Genomic DNA, 23,543 nt, shown 5'->3' with positions numbered 1-23,543 from the left:
CATTTTTTTTTTACATGATTTGAACTGTGTTTCGATCCTAACATCGGTGTGTCCCCTACAGCCTTTCCAGTGCCTTCTTCCTTGCTAAAATACTACCAGTGGTTCATGGGCAGGCAGCCTAATCTTCTACCTCTGTCAGAACCATTTGAAATAACCATTGGAATACCACTTCTTTTAGGCAGGAAAAAAAAATGGGATGGCTAGTTGGAGGAGTCGATTGCTTGTTCACACACTGAGCTGTGGACCCCTGTAACTCAGGGGCCAGAGGCAAGGCCGTGAGGCTGTGAGGTAAGGGTGGAGGTAGGGTCTCAGTCGTAGTGGACCTTGCCCTCAGCCACCTCGGAGCTGGAGAGGTCCCCATTGCAGAGCGTCTGCAGTGGCGAACGGGGCCCGTCTTCTAAGGCACACGTGGACATCTTCAGCTTGTATTTTCGAAAGGCCTTTTGGATAATAGCAGCACATTTTTCCTCTTCTTTCCTCTTGGTGGTGGTGACTATGGGTTCATATAACTTCTTGGAGGGGTTGGCCTCCATGAACTTCTCCTCCATCATTGCTTTCATGCTGTCCAGGCCACTGGAGTCACCAAGCACCCGAGTAGTGAATGCGAAGAGAATGTCCAGGCAGTGGAGGCGATCTCCACTCACCATGGGCAAGTCCATCACTAGAAATTGAAATCTATTTGGCTTTGCCACACGTAAAGGCTCGGGAAGGGCATCGGCAAAGTCAGAAAGGGCAGGATATTTGATAAACTGTGTTGCTTCTGGGTCAAACTTTTCCCAGACTTCATAGAATATTTCAAAGTCATCTTCACCCAAAGGGTCCTCGCTTTCTTCTGTGGCCGTATTGAAGTTCTCCAAGATCACAGCAATGTACATGTTGACAACAATGAGAAAGGAAATGATGATGTAGCTGACGAAGTAGGTGATGGCTATGGCAGGGAGGTGACGGCTGTCTAAGCTGGGGTTACACGACTCATTTGATTGCAGCATGGGCCTGAGGAGGGCATCCCAGCCTGCGGACGTGGTGATCTGAAAGAGGCAGAGGATGCTGCCAACAAAAGTTCTGAAGTTGAATATGTCATCAATTCCAAACCCTTCCTTCACTTTGCAAAAACAGTTCATACCAAAGATGGCATAAATAAACATAACGAGGAAAAGTAGAAGACCAATGTTGAACAGAGAGGGAAGGGACATCATCAGAGCAAAAAGGAGCGTCCGAATTCCTCGCGCCGCCCGAACGAGTCTCAGGATCCGGCCGATCCGGGCCAAGCGCACCACTCGGAAGAGCGTGGGAGGGAAGGGAATGTGCTGCTGGTCCTCCAAGGCAGAAACCATCGCACCTTTAGGAGAAGGAGGCAGCCGATTAATTCCCAGCAGGCACACTGCTTTCATACCCAGCTTGTCTCTCCTGCCTCGGAGTCTTAGTGCCACCAACTTTCCTCGGCACTTTGTAATTTGCACTTGGCCCATTTACCAGTACAGGGGAGGGGTCTGTCTGTGCCTTGGCTTGGAAAATAGTTTCCAAGCACCGTACACTTTTAAGATGGGACTTTAGATGGAAAAGGGTGTCTAAAATACTGAAGACACTCAGGGAATGGAAGGAGAATGCAGTTTATAAAAGGCTATTTTGTGAGTTATCTCATACACCTGAAGTACGTTTTCTATGTTGGGTATTGAAAGTCACTCATGGGATAACAGATTAATAGTTTTCCGTACTTATTGGAAATGGAGATGGAAACCAGATAAACTAAGGATGGAGTCCTTCGGATTTAGAGCATAGGGAAAAATGTCTGCTACCAAAGGTTAGCTTGAACCTGAGCTGTCATCAGAAACTGGAACCTCTAACCCCAAAACTCCTTAAAAAGGCAGATTCCTATTTGTGTAGGGGAATCTGAACACAGCCTGCTACAGGTGAGGACAGGGCTGGAGGGAGACGGTGTTGGGAGCCTCAAAGCTGGGCAGACGCTGCCATGTGGCTCTCATATCCATCAACATGCTCATCCCAAGGAAGGACTCCTGGCGTCTGCTCAAAAGGCTTAAGGGGCTGGAGATACTTTCCTTATCGCTGTAGACAGCCCCTCCCCCCCCAGTCAAATATCACCTAGAGCAGAGGCTTCCGCAAACAGCTGAATATTTGGCCTAAATGTCACCCTGTTCTCTCACCACCTGCTCTGCAAGCCAACGATATGGGATTTGAAACAACTCACATTTTGGCCTAAATATTATAGAACGGCTGGGACATGCTTGCCTTGTGTAGATATGGCCTTGCTCTTGCTCTGGGGGGGGGTCCTCTATGGTCATTAGGGGTGAAGGGCAGCCCAAATTCTCTGCTGTCACCTAATGACTATAGAGAACTAGTTGATAATGTACTTCACCAACTGCCCTGTTGTGCCAACGAGGCTGAATTCAGATGCTAATTTTGCAGCCAGCGCCGTGAGATGTGGAATTTATGAAGTTCCAATTTAGCAAAAACTGGAGGAGGTCCACCCTTGAGGCGCCTCCTCCACGAGCATTTCTTTGACTAACTGAGCCATCAGTCATCCGTCCGTTATCTGAGCTCAGTTCTGTGCACCATAGGATTTGGCGTGCAGTTAATCTCTCTGTTTCTGACTCCTTAAGGTGAGTAACTCTTAATACATCAACCGCCTTGTTAACTCCTGGACACGGTCACTTTGACTCACACTCATTTTGCATTCATCTAAAAGCTTAGGAAAGAGCCTGGGGAAGCGTACAGTCTGAGTGCTGGGCGGCAGACCTACTGGCAAAGGCGTATAGCATGCTGCCCGCATTGGTGAGTAGGATTTGGCTCAGTGTGCGGACTTTCTCGTCCACTGGAGCAAAATGCTATCCACCGCTCTGCTGTGTAACTGCAATTGCCTAGCAGTTGTTCAAAGGAGAGAAGTAAGAGGTATTTCCTCAAACAGCACAGTGGCTGGCACTCCCTGGAAGGAGCTCAGGGAGTCGTGGATGAATGAGCTGCTCTCTGCGTGTGGGAAGCAGCGCTCTCCAGGGTCTGGGGAGGTGTCCCTGACTCTTCCCACCACCATTTTCTGGCTTCACTGCTGTCCGTTTCACCAGGACCTGAGATTGGAATCGACCGATAAAGATAAGCGATCCATTTCATTGCAGGCGTGTGGAAGGCTCTATTGCTAAACTTTATCTACATAAGTTTCATGGCTTAGAAGCCAGAACAGACTCTCATCTGTACCATTTTCTTGTTCTTGGAAACATCTGCATGCTGCTGTAGTGATAGGAACCAAAATATTTTGATCTCGCATATCTGTTCAACGTATCCTTTCTAAAACAGCACAAAAGCTTCCACTTGTGAAATCGGTTTTCATTATCTTCACTGCTTTTTGAACTATGAGAATGGCCTCCGGGTGGTTGTGCACAATTATAAGAAGTCAAATTATTGGTTTAGTTAAAAGCAAACTGCAAAAACCCAGAGTGTTCTCTTATGGTTAAGCCCTGAAGAATTCAATTTCAAAGTTGATGCGCGTGTATATGTGTGTTATAATAGGCATACGGCAGCAACCCTTTTCTTCCCTATTCTTCTTCCATAAATCTGAGAGGTAACGGTGCTTATGTTAAGAAAAAGTATACTGGGGGCGCCTGGGTGGCTTAGTCGGTTAAACGTCCGACTTTCGCTTGGGTCATGATCTCGCGGTTCATGGGTTCGAGACCCGCATCGGGCTCTGTGCTGACTGCCAGCTCGGAGCCTGGAGCCTGTTTCGGTCTGTGACTCCCTCTCTCTCTCTGACCCTCCCCTGCTCACGCTCTCTCTCACTCTCTCTCTCTCTCTCTCTCCTAGAAATAAAAATATTTAAAAAAAAAAAAAAAAAAAGAAAGAAAAAGTATACTGATTACAGAGTAAGACTGGTTGGTGAATGGGATCCAAGCAGCAGAGAGAAGCATAGCTGATGCTGTGGTTTCGGTTAACATGGGATACAGAATAGAGAGAAAGCACTGTTTGCCTTTACGACACACTCTTGGAAGCCCCAACTGGGAAGTCACAGACGCCCTGTATAGGAGGTGAGAGAGGGCCTAGGAATGTCCCAGGGGCACAATAATCGTGATCTGATACCCACATGGATTTTGAACTAATGAAAACCATGGGAACTAAGTGCCAAATCCTTAAAACGAAAAGATGCTCATGAGAGCTTATAATTGCACGGAAGGGAAAGGTAGAACTTTGACTCAATTATGTGGATATACCAGGTACCCCCCCAAACACTCGAAGGTCATCTTAATTTTGTCTATCTCCGTTGAATAAATGGATCTGGACATTTATTTTACTCTCTATTTCAATCATGTAAACAGTCAAGGGAATGAAAATTGCTCTGTATCTCCTAGCAACTTCCCGGTAGAGAACAGCGGCAGCACACCTGTCTATTTTTTCAGAAACCACACTAAGCCTACTTTGTTGCCTTGTGGATAGTTTGGACATCCTACCAAATGACATGATTTACTTCTAGCGCTCAGATTAAAGCCCCTCTGGCTTCTGATTTTACTTACTAACAATAGAGAGAACGACGATCACACAATCAAATAAGTTCCAGCCATTGGTGAAGTAGTATTGCCTCAAAGCAAAGATTTTGATGAGACACTCGGTTGTGAAGATGACCACAAAGGCCAGGTTGAGACGCTCAAGGAAGACTTTTGTGTCCTTAGGGTGGTTATCAGACTCAATCATCATGCTGACCATGTTGAGGAAGATGAGGATGATGATGATGATGTCAAAGACCTGGCTTGTGACTAGGTCAAACACGAGACCCTGGCACTTATTCTGAGAGGGGAAGAAAAAAGGAATCTTAGATCCGTTCACATTGTAAGAATGAAATCATATACATAAAAAAGACACACGCCACAGAATTTGGCCTCCCTTACAATCAAAGCAATTTCTTAAGAAATGAGCACCCTTTTAAAACAACAAGAAATCCTTGCGTATACATTTTCATTTAAATTTAATTACACGACTGCTTTTAAGCCGTAGGCTTATAGCTTTAATTCCATTTTAGAACAAAAAAAATTAAAAATTCTTCGTAACGACATAACTTTGATGTGATGGGTGATGTTTTGCTGAAGTAAAACAGCTCATGCTGGATTTAATAATAAAAAGATGAGCTTTGGTCTCCATACTTTATCCGTTTCTTTACTTTGACTTCAGTAATGTGGATGCAGAGAATACCTGCTCACGTAAGTATGTAGACAAAATGGCATTAACAGCCCCAAGGCTCCATTCATTAACTCAGAATAATCAGACCTTATACTTAACCCAGACTCTGTACTCAAGCAGTTCTTGAATGCCAATTTTCCACATCTGGTTCACTTGAAAATAAGGCTAGATAAATGGGGTTATGAGGTAATGATTACTAAAAACAGAAATAGAAGGATTATTTCCTTTAATTACTGACGGTGAACTTGCACATTGGCTGGCACACAGATGGCCGTACTGCTTACAAAGTAAGTATGTGCTAATTGCTCTGGTACAGGGTCTAGCTCAAGTTTGCACACCTAATCCACCACATGCAGTGAAATGACTCAATTATTCCACTCTACTTTCTGTAATCTAACTGCTGTGAAGCACTACTTTGTTCTTTCCTTAGTGGAAAGCCATTCTTAAACACAAACTCAGACACTACTGTTGCATGGCATTCCTGACTATAAACTGATTGTTTTATAATATATGTATATATCAAGGTATTTTATATTATATTATCATCTAATCAAAATATTCATACACTAGTCTATTTAGAAACCTCCTAAACCCCTAAGAATCATTGTTGGAACCCTAGGCATCTGTTATGATAATCGGGCAAAAGATGACGTTGGCTTGTGGTGGTAATGGTGGAAAGGGATATAAGCATTTAGCTTTAAGAGCTAAGAGGGACGGAAATGCAGAAGGAGTCAGAGAGTGATTAATGGAGGTGGCTATGAGAAAATGACAAGCTGAGGCTATCATCTCAGCCTGGTGGAATCTTGCAGCCAGCCAGACAACAGAGAGTGAGAAATTTTAGAGGGAGATGATAAGATCTGCCCTGAGAACCTTGAGTTGAGGTGCCGGTGAGGTGTCCAAGGGCCCTGGCCAGGTAAAGGAATGGGTATGGAGCTCAGATAGAGGGCTGGAATGCAGACGTGGAGTTCAACGGCACCAGGACTGACATGGATTAAAACCACAAGAATAAACGGTATCAGTCGGGAAGAGCCAGGGCCATGAGAAGAGGGGTTGGGGACAGCCCTGAAGGGATTACACTGAAGTTGGTGTCTTCCCAATTTTGTCCCAGAATCACTAAAGCTTTGTTTTATCAAGGAGTCTGGAGAAGAAGCTTGAAAGTCAATTGCATGTGCTATGTGTGAATGCACCTGGGAAGTCAGAACGGGATTGGAGAAAAAACACTTTTAGGGGTGCTCTCCATGAAAGCCCAGTGAGTGGCAAGAATTAAGAGTGAGGGAGGGCGGGGCGCCTGGGTGGCTCAGTCAGTTAAGCATCCGACTTCGGCTCAGGTCATGATCTCACGGTTCGTGGGTTCGAGCCCCGCGTGGGGCTCTGTGCTGACAGCTCAGAGCCTGGAGCATGTCTCGGATTCTGTGTCTCCCTCTCTCTCTGCCCCTCCCCCACTCATGCTCTCTGTCTTAAAAATAAATAAAACCAAAAAAATTAAAAAAAAAAAGAGTGAGGGAGGGTAAACCTAGGCCTAATAGTTCAACTCTGGCCTTGAAACAGAGGAGATTAAGAATATGAATTACCTAAAGTAGTAGATACCAAAAAGCACTTGCTATCATTTTAAAATGTACAGTGAACCCCACACCTCAGTATCATTTTTAAACCAGTTAACGTAGCCCCTCTGTGTGGATGGTTCAGGAAGAATCAGAAGTGACTCCAGATCCCTTCCTCTACTATTAAAAAGAAAATGCATCATTGCTCAGGTTAAAACAGCTAGTGTTTCCCCTCATGCAATTGCTATTCGTCTGTTCCAAAGGCCAAAAGATAATATTTAGATTTTAGAGATTAAAAAATATCAGTAGGAAGGGGCGCCTAAGTGGCTCAGTCGGTTGAGTGCTGGACTTCAGCTCCGGTCATGATCTCACAGTTCGTGGGTTCGAGCCCCGCTTCGGGCTCTGTGCTGACAGCTCAGCCTGGAGCCTGCTTCTCATTCTGCGTCTCCCTCTCTCTCTGACCCTCCCCGACTTGTGTTCTCTCTCTCTCAAAAGAAATAAACTTACAAGAAAGGGGGGAGTGCACTTGTCATGACGAGCACCAGGCGATGTATGGAAGTGCTGAATCACTACACTGTACACCTGAAACTAATATAACTGTGTTAACTACACTGGAGCTTAAAATTTTTAAAAAAAGATTTAGTTAAAACAAACTGTTAAGTCCATGTCATTGCAACGAGTATATACTGAACACCTACTGCGCGCTTACTAAAAAGCAAGTGAAAGTTTTTGCCCCAGTTGTTAGTGTTGAATTCGATTGTCTAATTTCCCCAAAGCCTTGAGCTGGACACTAGTGTATCTGGGTTTTTATTGAGTTCTTAGACAATGTCTGTAAACTTGAAAAATAAAGGAGAATGGCAGTGTAGACATCTGAGCTCAAGGACCACTGAATAGATCTGTGTGTTTAGAACAAATCAATTGCTCTCACCAGAGGCCTTGGAATGGGCTTTTGAGGTTTTTTGGATCCTAATTTTTTCATTGCATTATAGTATTTCTTCTGTTCTTCTGTCATAAAAATATCCTCACCACCTAAGTATATGGAGAAGATGAGAGCTAATTAGCATTAACAGGTTTGTGTTTTTTTTTTTTTGGGGGGGGGGGAACAAGTTCTAAATGTTCAGAACCAGTTTAAAAGTTATATGACATTATCCTAAAAGTCCAATGGGAAACAATAGAGGCTGGACTCGTGGGTAAGTCTGAAAGGTAATGGGGTTTAAGTTGAGGAATAAGGAAATACTGTTACTTTTTATCAGTTCTACTTTACTTTTTAGAACATGAACAAAGATTGCATCTCTTTGCAAACAGCCACGGAATCTTTACAAGAATTGAATATATTTCAGGTTTCATAAATGAAACCACAATACAATGAAAAGTTAGTATCAAAAATTTAAACAAAAACTCTCACAAAGTGGCCATTAAAACTCTCCCAAATAAATGCACATCTCGCTATTAATAGGATTTCATAAGATTTGTCCAGACCAATGTACAGCTAAACTTGCACAAAAGACAGGAAAATCTCCAGAGTCTGAAAATCAATAGTGATCAAAAAAGACAGAGTAGTAAATTAGCCTGAAGCCAGTGTTGACCAAGAACATTTGCTAATCTCTGTATAAACTAGAATCTGGAGCCTTAATAAGTATAAGGGAGTCGTGGAGGGAAGGGCAGTGGGCTGTGTCAAGGCCCCCGCGTGAATCTGGGACTCCCCAAGTGCTACCAGTGAAAGGGTGAAGAAGCAAACAGAATCTGTTAGTGGGAGATAGGAGGAAAGTAGTTCGGACTCTCGGTAAAAATCCAGTCTTTCTTGATAAGTTGTGAATCCGGCGGGCCTTGATGACAGTGTGGGATTTGAACTTTCACCACAAGTATGGACCAAAAATCATCTGGATATCCCCCATTTCCCCAGCACTAAGCATAAAAGTGAATCCTTCCTTAACGCCACGCACAAAAAATAGAGCAAAAAAGATCAAAAACAGAAATGTAAGATCAAAGCAAAAAATCTCTAGAAGAAAACATAGGACAAAAGCTTCATAACACTAGATTTGGCAATGATTTCTTGCATATGACACCAAAGGCACAGAAAACAAAGTTAAAAATAGACAAACTGGACTTCACGAAAATTTTAAAATTTTGTACATTAAAAGACATTATCCGTGGAGCACAAAGGCAACCCACAGAATGGGGGGAAATATTTGTATACATATTTAGATTTTTATAAATTTGTATACCATATATAAATATATATTTACACATAATATAATTTTCTAATTTATATAATTTTAATTTACATATTTTTTTCTAAGATTTTATTTTTAAGTAATCTTTATACCTAACATGGGGCTCAAACTCAACCCCGAGACGAAGAGTCAGTCACATGTTCCACTGACTGAGCCAGCCAGGTGCCCCTACATATCATAAAGCACACATCTGATAAGGAGTCAATCAGAATATATGGAAAACTCCTGAAACTTAAAAAAAAATCCCAAACATCCAATGTCAGAGAAATTACTACCTGTGTTCTCTTCTAGAATTTTTATGGTTTTAAGTCTCACATTTAGGTTTGTGATCCATTTCTAGTTTATTTTTGTGTGTGGTGTTAGACAGTGGTCCAGTTTCATTCTTTTACACGCAGCTGTCCGGTTTTCCCAGCACCATTTATTGAAGAGGCTGTTTTTTACCCATAGTATATTCTGGCTTCATTTGTCATAGATTAATTTGCCATATAAGCATGTATTTATTTCTGGGCTCTCTATTCTGTTCCATTGATCTGTGTGTCTATTTTTGTGCCAGTACCATACTGCTTTGATTACTACAGCTTTGTAGCATACCTTAAAGTGCTTTTAATTTGAATTAAAATACTGATAACTTCCAGCTTGGTGTTCTTTCTCAAGATTGCTTTGACTATTCGGGGTCTTTTGTGGTTCCATATAAAGTTTAGTGTTATTTGCCTCGTTCTGCAAAAAAAATGCTATTGGTATTTTGATAGGGATTGCACTGAATCTGTAGATTGCTTTGGGTAGTATGGACACTTTAACGATATTAAGTCTTCCAATCCATGGGCATGGAATATCTTTCTGTCTGTCTGTGTCATCTTCAATGTCTTTCATCCATGTTCATAGTTTTCAGAGTATAGGTCTTTCATCTCTTTGATTAAATTTATTCCTAGGTACTTTATCCTTTTAACGGCAATGGTAAATGGAATTGTTTTCTTAGTTTCTCTTTCTGCTGCTTCATTATTAGTGTATCAAAATGCTACCAATTTGTGGGTATTAATTTTGTGTCCTGCACATTTACTGAACTTATTTATTACATCTATGTTTTGAAGAATTGTTAGGATTCTGTTTGTCTAGTTTCAGGTCGACTGCAAATAGTGACAATTTAACCTCTTTAACAATATGGATGACTCCTTTCTTTCTCGTGTCTGACTGCCAGGACTAAGACTTCCGGTACCATGTTGAATAAAAGCCAAGAGCGAATATCCTTGTCTCTTCCTGATCTTAGAGGAAAAGCTCTCATTCCCCCCCCCCCCCCCACTGAGTATGATGTTAGCGGTGGGCTTTTCACATATGGCCTTTAATACATTGACATATGTTTCCATCTAAACCCACTTTGTTAAGAGTCTCTATCACGAATGGGTGTAGAGTTTTGTCAATATGTTTCTAGATGTCTCCTGAGGCAAGGAAAACACAAGCAAACATAAATTATCAGGACTACATCAAAATAAAAGGCTTTTGCACAGTGAAGGAAACCATCAACAAAACAAAAAGGCAACCTACTAACTCGGAGAAGATATTTGCAAATGATTTATCCAACATGGGGTAAGTATCCAAAATGTATAAAGAACTTATACAACTCAACAATCCATTAAAAAATGGACAGAGGATCCGAATAGACACTTTTCCAAAGAAGACATCCAGATGGCCAACAGACACATGAAAAAGTGCTCAACATCACTGATCATCTGGGAAATGCAAATCAAAACCTCAGTGAGATATCACCTCACACCTGTCAAAATGGCTAAAATGAAAACGACAAGGAAGAACAAGTGTTGGCAAGGATGTGGAGAAAAAGGAATCCTTGTGCACTGCTTGTGGGAGTGCAAACTGGTGCAGCCACTGTAGAAAACAGGAGGGAGGTTCCTCAAAAAATTAAAAATAGAAATATCATATGATCAAATAATTCTATTCCTGGGTGTTTACCCAAAGAAAATGAAAACACTAACTTAAAAAGATACACACACCTCTATGGTTATTGTAGCATTATTTATGATAGCCAAGACATGGAAGAAACCTAAGTGTCTCCTGACAGATGAATGGATGAGGAAGATGTAGTATAGGGGCTCCTGGGTGGCTCAGTTGGGTTAAGCGTCTGAATTAGGCTCAGGTCACGATCTATCTCACGGTTCATGAATGAGTCCCACGTCAGGTTCTCTGCTGTCAGTGCAGAAGCTGCTTTGGATCCCTGTCTCCCTCTCTCTCTGCTCCTCCTCGGTGTGCGTGCTCTCTCTCTCACTCTCGCTCTCATTCTCTCTCTCAAAAGTAAATAAACATTTAAAAAGAGGAAGATGTGGCGCACATGCGTGTGTGTCGCGTGTGTGCAGTATTACACAACCATAAAAAAGGATGAGTTTGTGCCATTTGTGACAAAATGGATGAGTCTAGAGGGTATTATGCTAAGTAAAATATGTCCAACTGAGAAAGACAAATACCATACAATTTCACTCCTATGTGGAATCTAAGAAACAAATGGACAAACAAACAAAACGCAGAATCAGACCTACAATACAAAGAACAAAGTGGTGGTTGCCAGAGGGGAGGGGAGAGTGGGGGGTGGGCAAAACAGGGGAGGGGGAGCGGGAGATACAGGCTTCGAGTTATGGAGTGATAAGTCATGGGAATAAGAGGCACAGCATAAGGAATGTAGTCAGTGACACTGTAATCGTGTTGCAGAGTGACAGATGGCGCTACGCTTGTGGTGGGCACAGCATAACATATAAGCTTGTCAAATCACTATGTGATACACCTGAAGGTAATGTAATATTAACTGTCAACTATACTCTAAATAAATAAATAAACAAACAAAACAATCCTCAAAAATTGGCAAAGGACTCGAATAGATATTTCTCTAAAAAGATACATAAATAGACAATAAGCATACGAAAAAAATGCTCACCGTCGCTAGTCATTAGGGAAATGAAATAAAAACCAACACGAGACACCACCTCCCACCCATTAGGATGGCTACATCAAAAAACGAAAAGAGAAAACAAGCACTGGTGAGCGTGAAGAGAAATTAGAACCTTTTCAAACTGTAGGTGGGAGCATAAAATGGTACAGCTTCTGTGGAAAACAGTATGGTGGCTCCCCCAAAGTTAAAAAATAGTATTACCCTATGATCCAACAGTTCCATTCCTGGATGTATACTCAAAAGGAGTGAAAGCAGGGTTTCAAAGAGATATTTGCATACCCTTGTTCACAGCACCTCTATCCACAAGAGCTAAAATGTGGAAGCAACCCGAGTAGCTTCCTGTCCATCGACAGATGAACGGATGAGCAGAATGTGGCATATACACACAGTGGAATATTATTCAGTCTTAAAAAGGAAATTCCGAAATATGTGACAACATGGATGGCCCCTGAGGACACTATGCTAAGTGAAGTAAGCCAATCATAAGCTGACAAATACTGTGCGATTCCGATTCCACTTATATGAGGTACTCAGAGCAGAAGAAAGGGGAATGGTGATAGCCAGGGGCTGCGGGGGGGGGAAGGAGGAGTGAGGGTTGAATAGGGACAGAGTTTCCGTTTACGAGATGAAAAGAGTTGTGGGGATGGACGGCGGTGATGGCTGCACAACGGTGAGGAATGCATTTCCCACCCCCAAACTGCATGGGAAAAATGGTCAAGGTGGGAAATTTCATGTTATGTATATTGTGCCACAGTAAAAAAAAAATTTTGTGGAAAAAAAAATGCAGCCCTAGAAGTTAACCAGATTGTTTCTGGATGCCTGGCAGATGTAAGTGTCTTCAGTAAGCATATGCATCATGACCATACGCATCAGTGATGCTATTCTGAGACCGTCCTGTGTGTGTGTGTTGGGGTATAAAACAAAAATGAGTAATTATGGAAAATTTTAGTTCTATCATTTCCTGTGCCCGTGAGAATCGTTTTTCTTGGCGTGGAAAAGAAGAGATCCACGTTATTATTAGAGAAGAGATGAAGTGAAAGGTTGACAGTTCTCAACTTGAACGACCAGTATTCACATTTCCATCTACATTTTCTTGAAGTCCTAAATTGGAATAGCTCTGTCCACGGAAAAAGCCTAGAAGCAATGACAGTGAGCATTCTAGGTTGTGATTTTGGGATACCACCGCCCCCCCCCACACCCCCAAACACAGAACTCCTTGGAGAAGTGGCTGATTCTCGATCTGGCACAGGAGTGGTATGACTTCGCCCTGGGACACCTTGTCACTCCAGGTAGCAAGGAAGCTAAGCGGGAGGACTTGATTTTAATCCTGATTTGAAAAGGAACAAACTGTAATATCAATTGATCAAAGAATGGAAGATAAATATTTTACGAAAATGAAAGGCTCAAAGAGATCTGAATATTGACTGGGTATTTGACAAGTTTAAAGACTTCATGTTAAACGTTTGAGGCGTGATCATGGAAATGTGGTGATGTTTAAAAAGAGATATGTCTTGGAATCTCTGTGGGTGAAATGATGGGCTGTCATCTGCTCTATTGAAAACTCTGGTGGAAAGATTGGGGAAGGGCAGAGGTGCCGTGAAGATTTTTTTTTTTAATGCTTTATTCACTTCTGAGTGAGAGAGACAGACAGACAGAGCATGAACAGGGGAGGGCCAGAGAGAGAGGGAGACACAGAATCCAAGGCAGGCTCCAGGCTCCAAGCTGTCAGTACAGAGCCCGACACGGGGCTCGAACTCACGAACACTAAGATCATGACCTGAGCTGAAGTCGAACACCTAACCGACTGACTCCCCAGGCGCCCCCATAAAGATGTTCTTAAGTCAACACACATGTTGGGTGGTGGGTCTTTTAGGTTCCTTTTAGTATACTCTTGGGCATGTTGGAAATTTTCTACAATAAAAAGTAAAACAAAAGGCCATGGCCTGATCAAAACAGCGATTTCAAATGTGAGCTTACATCTAAAATCACAAGGCCTGACATCCAAACTGTAGGTACTCATTGCAATCAAGCTGCTTATTCCCAAGGTGACTGCACACCACACACTTCCGGGCAGTAGCAGCAATAGTTACAGAAGGACAATGAGCGACTCTCCGAGCAGACACTAGAAAGGCTAAGCAGGGCGTCTGGGGGGCTCAGTCAGTTAAGCAACTGACTTTGGCTCAGGTCGCGGTCTCATGGTTTGTGGGTTCGAGCCCCATATCGGGCTCTGTGCTGACAGCTCAGAGCCTGGAGCCTGTTTTGGATTCTGTGTCTCCCTCTCTCTCTGCCCCTCCCCTGCTCATGCTCTGTCTCTCTCTCTCTCTCTCTCTCAAAAATAAATAAATATTAAAAAATTTTTTTAACAAGTAAAAAGGCTAATCAGGGTCAGTATACATTTTGGATAGATTACAAGAATTCAAGAAAAATTTCAAAGGGCCATAAAAACAATTAGGAAACCAAAAGTGAATATTTAGTTACCTGTAAATGCCTATAAATAAAAAATGTCATTACAGAAATGTAAGAAGCAGTCACAAAGTGGACTTAATATATAAAAACCTAAGGGAAAAAATGACAATTTTCATTTCAAAAAGAGGCAAAGGGAGACACAGCTATCAATCTGAAAAAGTATATAAGCTCACAAATGATTAAATAAATGAATATAAAACAATGAGATAACACCTTTCCCATCGAGCTGGAAAGGAAAAATTATAAAAATAAGAATGATGAGAACAGAGCAAACAGGCATTTTTATATCTTGCAATCCTCTTACAAGGGGTACCTAGCACAGCATTTCTGAAAGGTTGCTTGACAATACATGTTTAATGCCTTAAATTCTAGAAACCTATCCTGAGAAAATAATCACAGATACAGAGAGAATTTCAAGCATGTTCATGATTGTTTTAGAAGAGCAAGAAATTTAGAAATAGCCTAAATGTCCACAAAAGAAGGGAAGGATTAAGATAAATTACTATCTATCTATAATATGAGATGCAATTTAGCCCTGAAAATTCTTACAATAAGGATGATTTCATCAGATGGGCTTATTACTAGTGCGGAGGAGGGGTGCAACAGAATAAAAAACGTGGTGTCATCTCAGCCATGTACAAGGGATACATATTTAGTGAGAAAGTAACTGGAAGGGACTGTGTCAGAGGGATGAGGCTTAATCTAAATTTGTTATCATTTAGCGGCCACTTTAGTGGTGATGAAATTTCTTAAATCTTCTTTTATTTTCCACATTCACTACAAATCCCCTATAGATTACAGAATCAGAAAAAACACATCTGTTTATTGCAATGCATGAAGAAAAAAATCTCCCTGAAAAACCTGCCTCTTTCCCAACCATCTTGTTTCCAAGTAAGTTCAGTAAATCTGCTGAGACTTGGGGTACAGGGGGGCAGGACGCAGGTTTGCTAGGAGAGGAGAGCTTTTCTTTTTATCTTGGATAAAACAAGGTACACTTGAACGGTTCCTTGAATATGGCTGTAATCTCACGAATACTAATCCTGGTGCTTGTCTGTCTGCTGGGGATCAACAATGTCCTCTGTGTGAGCGGGTGGAATGGAGGGTAAAAACAGTGATTTCATAAAAGCCAGCTGTCCTCAGTCTCTCTTCAGCCATAGCTGCAAGAATCATCTCCAGGTGGCCTTGTTCCCATGCAGATGATACTTTGCACACAACAACCTAGACCAGAATTATGTTCCTTCCAAGCCCTTTGGGGAAGAGGTAAAACTAGAATATCAGAACAACCCCTATACTTATCTTTTTCTGCTGTTGGTTGAAGTTGTCAATGATAACACCGATGAAGAGATTCAGAGTGAAGAATGAACCAAAGATGATAAAAGCCACGAAGAAAAGGTAGTTTATTGGGTTCTCCTCAAACCCTGGCTGTAGTTCTTTCTGTTAGGGATTTTTTAAAACAAGAAAAAGAGAACAATTACTGGAGAAAATTATAAGCCATCTTAACTGCCTTTTCTAGAAGACCAAAGCGTTTCTCAGCAGTAGCATTAGCTACTCAGCCTCGTCCAAATAAGCCATGGTTCGTGCAGGGAGATCCCTCTTTCAGTTTCCCTGGAGGAGCCTGGGTGGTACCATGTCAGAGGGAGGGCGTGTGAAAAGAGGCGCAGGCCTTTTCTCCAAAGCAACGGAGAATCATGAAAGGGTTGTAAGATTGGGGAATGGCACGATCGCACGTGTCCTTTGAGAGGGTCTCTAGAATATCTACATGGACACATAACTGGAAGGAGCCAGCCTGGAGATGAGGCCCCTGGAAAAGGGGCACAGTCCCTTCAGGCAGAGGTGACTATCAACTCTTGATGGACAACTACATCCTTCATACAGAGCCCACTGTTGTATTCAGTCTGTGCTTGTGCCCTGTCACTCTTGAACTCCCAGTGCCTGCATACTTTGTGACATGTAGATCCTCAATACCTCTTGGATGGATGGATGGATAGATGGAAGGATGGATGGACGGACAGACGGACAGATGGACGGATGGATGGATGGATGGATGGATGGACAGATGAAGAGATGGACAGACAGACGGATAGATGGATGGATGGATGGATGGATGGATGGATGGATGGATGGGTGGGTGGATGGATGGATGGATGAGTGAATGAATGAATAATCAAACTCTAGAGAAGACACAAAAATAGACTACAACTAAGTTTCCCCCAAGACATGACCAAAAGCATCCAAAAATCCCTTTTGTTCAAGTTCTTCACTTTATGCATTTTGGGAACAGGTAGCAGGAAGATTTCCTCTTTTCTTTCTCCAGATCACGTTCAAAGATAGTGCTATGAGTGTTGATAGCTCTGTCACCTGTTGAATGTTTTTATGATGTTTGTTATTCAACGCCCACCACACAGACTAATGTAATTAGGGTAATATTTGAAAATATTTTTTTGTCTTTTGCCTTGCAGAGTACCTGGCCTTGGTCGCAATTGGCTTGAGATGTCCATTGTTTGAACTAAGGGCAGCCATTAATACAATAACAATACAACGGCAAGAAAAAAATCGTCATGCAGCATCTGACACTTAAAACAAGGTTATAATGCAGGCTACCAGATAGGAAAAGTAAAGGGAAAACGCTCGCCCCGCTTGTACCTAGGGGATTGTCAGAAAAAGAAACAGAGAGACAGAGAATATCAGAGCCATGAGATGTGTATCCTGATTCCCTCTCTTTGGGTTTGGAGAGGGGGCTTGGGATTCTGTAAATTGAAGGGAACATGAAGGGGCAAAAAGGATATTTTTGTTCAACTTCTGTATTTTCCTACAAGGAAGCTGCTGCTGGGAAGGCGGGCAGGATGCCTTAAGCGGTTGGAAGAGTCTCTCAAACTTTCCCGTTTCCGGGAGGCTTGGAAATGGAGTTGACAGCCACGGGGCCGCCCGATGGGCTTTTGGTAAGTGATGGGAGGAGGCTGCTGGGCAAGGGGCCGAGTAGAGGAAACGGCAGCCAGTCGGTGTTGAAGGCCGGGAGGAGTTGAGGGGGGAGAAAGGCTCATGTTTTCACCAGGATCCGAGAGCGGCAAGATTCTCTGTGACGACACCCACAAGGGTCCCGTCGTGCTAGAAGCCAGCACATACCAGCTACAATGTCCCAGGGCCACCCCCCCTGGGGACACTCAGGGGACACATGTAAGCCACACACGTCTTCCTGCAGACGTCTGCGTAAGATTTCCTCCCCCCACCCCCACCCCCCCATCTCCACCTCAAGGCAACGGATGCCTCAGGTGAACTAGGGTGAAGGTCAGTACTCAAAAGACAAAAAATTAAGCACATTAATATTTTAAAATACTGTCTCCGTTATAATTTCTGCTGTGCCACCTGCACTGCCGCTGCCAGCCCCGTGTGCCCTGTGCCAGGCACCAGTGCTGCCGACTCTCAAACGACACATCACGTGTGTGAGGGCAGGAAGAAACAATGCTGGTCCCATTCTTGATTCAACCATTTGCCCGCTCCGTGGCTTTGGGCGACACTACGCTTCCATTCCTCGATTTTCCCTACTGGGAAATAGAAATGGACCAGCCGGCTAAGTGCCCTTCCAGCTTCGGAATCCACGATTGCTTGTCGCTTGACTAGACTTTAACAGCTGGCAATCGCCAGAAGTCCACTTAGCCTCTGGAGGGCCCAACTGGGGCCATGGGAAGTCTCTCTTAGCAGACGCAGTCCATCTGTAAGGTCCCCCCACGGTCCCGGGCGAGGACCCTGTGAAATCTGGCTTCTGCCTGGATCCCCGTGTGGAAAGGAAGTGAGAAAATGGAGGCATTCTGTTCTGTTGCCTCCGCCTCCATCTCCTCCACGGGAGGTCTCTCCTTGGTCACTACGGACACACAGGACTGGACTGGGAGCAAAATAGAATGTAATACCCATCGGAAGATGAATAAAGCCCTTTTTTATCCCTATTTCATAGTGTCTGTCCCAAGGAAAACAAAGCAAAGAACGCTGGCCAGTGGAACCAGGGTGTGGGAAGTTCTAGACTGTCTATGTAGTGACGACGTCCCTGATTTGACCCTCGCACACTCTATAACATGGCGGAACAGAAGCTCACCCCTCTGGAATCCACGGCCGCGTACATAATATCCATCCAGCCCTTAAACGTTGCCTGTAACAAAAGCAGAGAAACATGAACACAGTTAGAGACTTGCTATCAACAGAGAGCAAGCAAGGCCAGCGGGCAGACGCGTGCAAGATGACGCCCCACCCTTCCAGCACCGAGTGTCCAGACAAAAGAGCAGTAGAAGGGAATTCAGAAACGGGTGTCTTGTGGGGTCTTTTCCTTTTTCATTCGTACAAAATAAAAAGGTGTTTGTTTGTTTGTTTTTAATAAATGGCTGCCTTAAAAATTTCTGGAGAAGCTATGTAAAGACTACAGGGAAGAGCCCGGCTAGGCTTTCCTGATGCCTCACGTTGGCGCTATCTATCCAAGACCCGGCAGTTGTGGGTTGACCGGGGGCCTGACTTCTAACCAAGAAGTGCTGCTTAGCGTCTGAGGCTCCACTGCTCTTAGGCTGGGGCTCTGGAGAGTAAGGCACCATGTAGGACACGGTGAGATGTACAGGGCATTGCTTGGAGTCAAGGCTCAGGAGACAAAAAAAGTTGGAAATGTTCAGTGGGGAACAATTCCAGAGGGCGTTGGCTTCCGCATGAGGAACTGGGATTTGATTTTACCATCTCAGTGGAGTCACTGTGTTTTTATTAAGCTGCAAAATGATTTATGCTTCTTTTAAGGTTTCTCTCCTCAGAGTGAAAAGCATACCAACAGCACTTACCACTTGCAACAGGGCAAGGTAAGCCATTCCCACATTGTCAAAGTTGACTGGCAGGGTGACCCAAGAGAAATTTCCACCTTCACATTGACTTTGGTTTGCAACAATGCTGTAATTTATAACTGAGTTTGCATCTGCTCTATTAACGCATCTTCCAAATTTTCCAGAAAAGAAGTATACTCCCAGGATACAAAATATGAGCCAGAAAATGAGGCAGACAAGCAAAACATTCAGAATGGCAGGTATGGCGCCTACGAGAGCGTTGACGACCACCTTAAAGAAAACAGAAGACAAACATAGCAGAGGTGTGGGATTCGTCCGGCCCTGGATCTCAGGATGGGCCCGATGGGCAGGACGGACATCTCAGGGCTCTGTCTTTACTCCCTGCCCTCAAACTCCCAACCCTGCAGCCTATGGCGAGCCCTGCTCTCAGCTCCCTATGTAACGGGTTCTTTGTGTTGTCACTGAGGACCACTTGAGGAGTGTCCGCTGACGACAGCATCACAGACTTATGGGACACCTGCCCGAGAACTGAAGGAAAGCCAGAACCCATCTTAGCTACCACAGAATGGATGCTGTATCTTAAATCCTTCTTCGTCTCTCGAATTCTGAACAGTGCACTCGGTGGGAAGGAGCCCAGAAAAAGCTGGGCAATTTAAGGGAAGCCCAGCCCAAGAGCAATTGGCTTTTCCACGCACCCCCGACATCTGACCTTCCCCCCACCTGCTGAAGAGTGTACCTTCATTCCTTCAAACTGGGACAATGCGCGCAGGGGCCTCAGCGCTCGCAGAGTCCTGAAGGACTTCAGGCTCTTTAAGTCAATGAGACTGGTCACAGAGACCTGGTGGGAAGAGAAGCCATAGGTAGTGTACCCGACCCGGTTCCCAGGGAAGCCAGTGGTGGAGGCTGGCAGCCCTCATTCTGAGAGGCAGACCCAGGGTGTCCTCGGAGGATTATCCAGAAACAGAAGCCAGCCAGCCCTCTAGAAGTCGGAAGGCAAGTGAAGAGGGTATTTTTCTCCCTGTCTGCCAAAGCCACAGCCCACGCGGGTGAGGACGATGCATTTACATGATTTGTTTGATGAAAGGCAACCTAAGCTGAGTGATTGTTAAAGGAAACCAAAGGCCATGACAGCGACGTTCCCCTTGGGGTCCTGAACTGGATCCTGGACTGGGGGTAGATGAGGGTGGTGGCAGTAGGTGGGTAGAAAGAATTAACATAAAGGACCTTGTTGAAACAACTGACAAATTTGAAGATGTGTATGGATCTTACTATCGAGTCATGTTCAAACTCCTGACTTTGAGAATTGTGCTGTTCTCAGGAAATACACACGGGAATGTTTAGGGGTAAAGAGATGTGGTGCCCGCAACTTAATCTCAAGCAGTTTAGAATGAGAAATGGAGAGAAAAGGACACAGCAGACCGGGTGGACTGTCCCCAGTTGGTGAATCTGGGGAAAGTGTATGATGGGTTCTTTGCACTGTTTCTTGCAACTTTTCTGTAAGCTTGAAATGATATGGAAATAAAAAGTTACAGTGAAATAATCAATTGTTTGCTAGTATTTCCCCTCGCTCCAATAGCTCCTTCTTGGGGAATCGAATCCAGTGTTCCCTCCCAACATACTTCTTCCCAACGGGGCCGGACTAAGGACTGGAAAGCTCTACAAATAAACTAAATTGAAACTTAACAAATACAATGAGCTGAAGTGGCAGACCTCCGTTTGCGGATGGCAGTCACTCTCATCGATTATGCAGAGCCTCCAGGGGCTCGACTTGGAAGAGGGGCCGCTCAGCGGGACAGGAAGTGAATTGTCCTATGACTGGCTATGCTGACTCTAGAGCTCACTCGTATCTAAAATCATTCCCCGATAATCCTGCGAATCGCATCATAGTAGTAAAATACTGGCAAATTCAGAGAAATTCAGTGAGTTAATATGGCAGAATAACAAAATTTTTGAGTGGGTAATTGAGTTTTTAGAAAATTATCGATTCAAAACGCTTTTATTTATCAAGGTTTCTTAAAATAGGCTTTTTGTTTGGGAGGGCGTTGCCTGTGGGAGAGTTATTTCCGCAGCTTTTCCGCAATTCCTCCTTCTCCCGGGTTCCTAGCGAGGGGGAAAAGGATGATACAGTTGGCAGTTCTTCCGGCTTCACCGAATACCTGTTGTTGTGGGTGGGGCAGAAGGGCCCCCAGAGGGACCGTGTACACCTTCTCGACTGGAACCCTATCCCCAGACTCTGTTCCCCGAGCTTGGGAGGCACTGATGAGACATAAAACTCTCCACGTTCCTTCCCACCCGACCGTCCTCAGCTGCGTGTATCTTTTTTTTCTATCTAACTTGCATTTATCACTCTGCACTGTTTCGACAAAAAGGTTTTTTTCCCTTGTGGTATATTCCTTTTAACTATTGTAAAATATTACAGCATATAAATATTCATATTTAACGGGTCCATTCCCCCTTGGTGAGTATCTAAGTCATTTCCATTTCTTTGCTATTATGAACAACAAATTGGACAGATGTATGCATTTTCCCTGCATACATACCCAAGAACTTTCCTTAGATGTATAACTAGAAGTAGTATTTCTGGAGAGTGAATTACAAATTGGGCTCGTTTCTAATTTTACTTAATAGTGCAAAATTTTCCTGGGGCACCTGGGTGGCTTAGTCAATTAAGTGTCTGACTTTTGATTTCAGCTCAGGTCACGATCCCAGGGTTATAGCATCCAGCCCCGTTATCAGGCTCGGCACTGAGCATGGAGCCTGCTTGGGATTCTCTCTCTCCTTCTGCTCCTCTGTCCTGCACTCTCTCTCTCTCAAAATAAGTAAAGGAACAAATTTTTTAAAATAGTGCAAAATTTTCCCTAAAATGACTGTACCATTAGCGGTGATTAAAGATTCCATTTTCTCATATGTAAATATTAGAGATTATCCAACTTAAAAATTTTTGTCAGTCTGATAAGTAACAGAGTTTCTCATTTTAACGTGTACTTCGGAGCTAATTGGTGATTGAGCTAGTATGTACTTCTTCGTATTTTTATGAGCAACTTGAGTTCCTTATGTGAATTACCTGTTTACGTCCTTTTCCCACTCTTACATTGAGTTCCCTTTCTCTTGTTGATCTGCAGAGAGTTTTTAATACTATGGATAATAATTTTCCGTTCTGTCTCCAGGCTCTAGCCTGCCTTTAAAATTACAATTCTATTGAATAAAAAAAATCCAGAAGATTCACAATTTGGTATAGTTGAATTTAATTATTTTGGGGGGTTGTGTTTGTTTTTTCTTTACATATATATTTTTAAGTCTAACTATTTATTTTGAGAGAGGGTGTGTGTATGAGCAGGAGAGGGAAAGAGAGAGAGGGAGAGAGGATCCCGAGCAGGCTTCTTGCCGTCAATGCAGAGTCCAATGCAGGTCTTGAATTCATAAACTGTGAGATGATTACCTGAGCTGAATCCAGAGTTGGACATTTAACCGACTGAACCACCCAGGTGCCCCTCTATTTTTCTACTTCAAAATTATAAAGATCATTTTATACTATGTTGATTAACAAGCAGCACAAAAGGATTGTTCACATACATTCTTTTTCTTAATCTGCACAATAATTTTCTGAATCAAGTACATTTTATATCACCTACCATGTTACAGACAAGGAAACCTGAAGTTCAGAGGATTAACAACTTATTTCCGGTGGAATTGGGATTCACACCTTGGTCTGTGTGATGCCAAGGCTAATAATAATAATAGTCGATCACACTTAATCAAGTGCCTTGTCTGGGATTTATAAAGTATAAATCCTAAGATTATTTATTTCCTTGTTCTAATCATTTTTGTTCCACTCATTTTGTTATTAAACTTAATGTTTAAGTTTAATACAATTAAAGACAACTTTAATGTTGTCTCATGAAATAAAGTTTGCAAGCTTCCTCTCTTGTTTTATCCTTTGTAACAATTCGAATAACAGCCTGCTTATCTTAGTTCAGGCTGCTATAACAGAACATCATAGCCTCGGTTGCTTATAGATAGTGGACATTTATTTCTCACAGTCTGGACGCTGGGAAGTCCGAGATCAAGGTGCCAGCAGGATCACTGTCTGGCGAGAGACCACCTCCTGGCTCACACACGGCTTTCTTCTCCCTGTGTCTTCACATGACAGAAGGGGTGAGGAGCTCTGTGGGGTTCTCTTTTATAACAGCAGTAGTTCCGTTCATGAGGGCTCTGCCCTCATAACCTAATCAACTCCCAAAGGTGCCACCTCTAAATATGAACACATTGAGGATTACGTTTCAACACACAAATTTTAGGGGATGCAAACATTCAGTATACAGCACTACTCCCTGAAGTTTGATAAAACTTGCTTGTAAAACCATCTGGG

General features: G+C 43.2%; 1 protein-coding gene across 1 annotated transcript in view; it reads right to left on the bottom strand.

Annotated features, from left to right (window-relative positions):
- Positions 1–308: 308 nt before the first annotated feature.
- SCN11A (sodium voltage-gated channel alpha subunit 11) overlaps positions 309–23,543 on the bottom strand; it is a 77,701-nt gene continuing 54,466 nt past the window's right edge. The window contains exons 20-26 of the mRNA XM_039237174.1: positions 19,911–20,012; positions 19,175–19,444; positions 18,454–18,507; positions 15,659–15,800; positions 7,645–7,745; positions 4,515–4,785; positions 309–1,339 (exon numbers count right to left, since the gene is read on the bottom strand). Coding sequence (XP_039093105.1) covers positions 309–1,339; positions 4,515–4,785; positions 7,645–7,745; positions 15,659–15,800; positions 18,454–18,507; positions 19,175–19,444; positions 19,911–20,012 — 1,971 coding nt within the window. The remainder of the gene's footprint in view (positions 1,340–4,514; positions 4,786–7,644; positions 7,746–15,658; positions 15,801–18,453; positions 18,508–19,174; positions 19,445–19,910; positions 20,013–23,543) is intronic.

Source organism: Hyaena hyaena, unplaced genomic scaffold, assembly GCF_003009895.1.
Source record: "Hyaena hyaena isolate Hyena2069 unplaced genomic scaffold, ASM300989v1 scaffold_121, whole genome shotgun sequence".
NCBI lineage: Eukaryota > Metazoa > Chordata > Mammalia > Carnivora > Hyaenidae > Hyaena > Hyaena hyaena.
The sequence above is the reverse complement of the archived record's forward strand: the minus strand, read 5'-3'. Positions and strand labels throughout refer to the sequence as shown.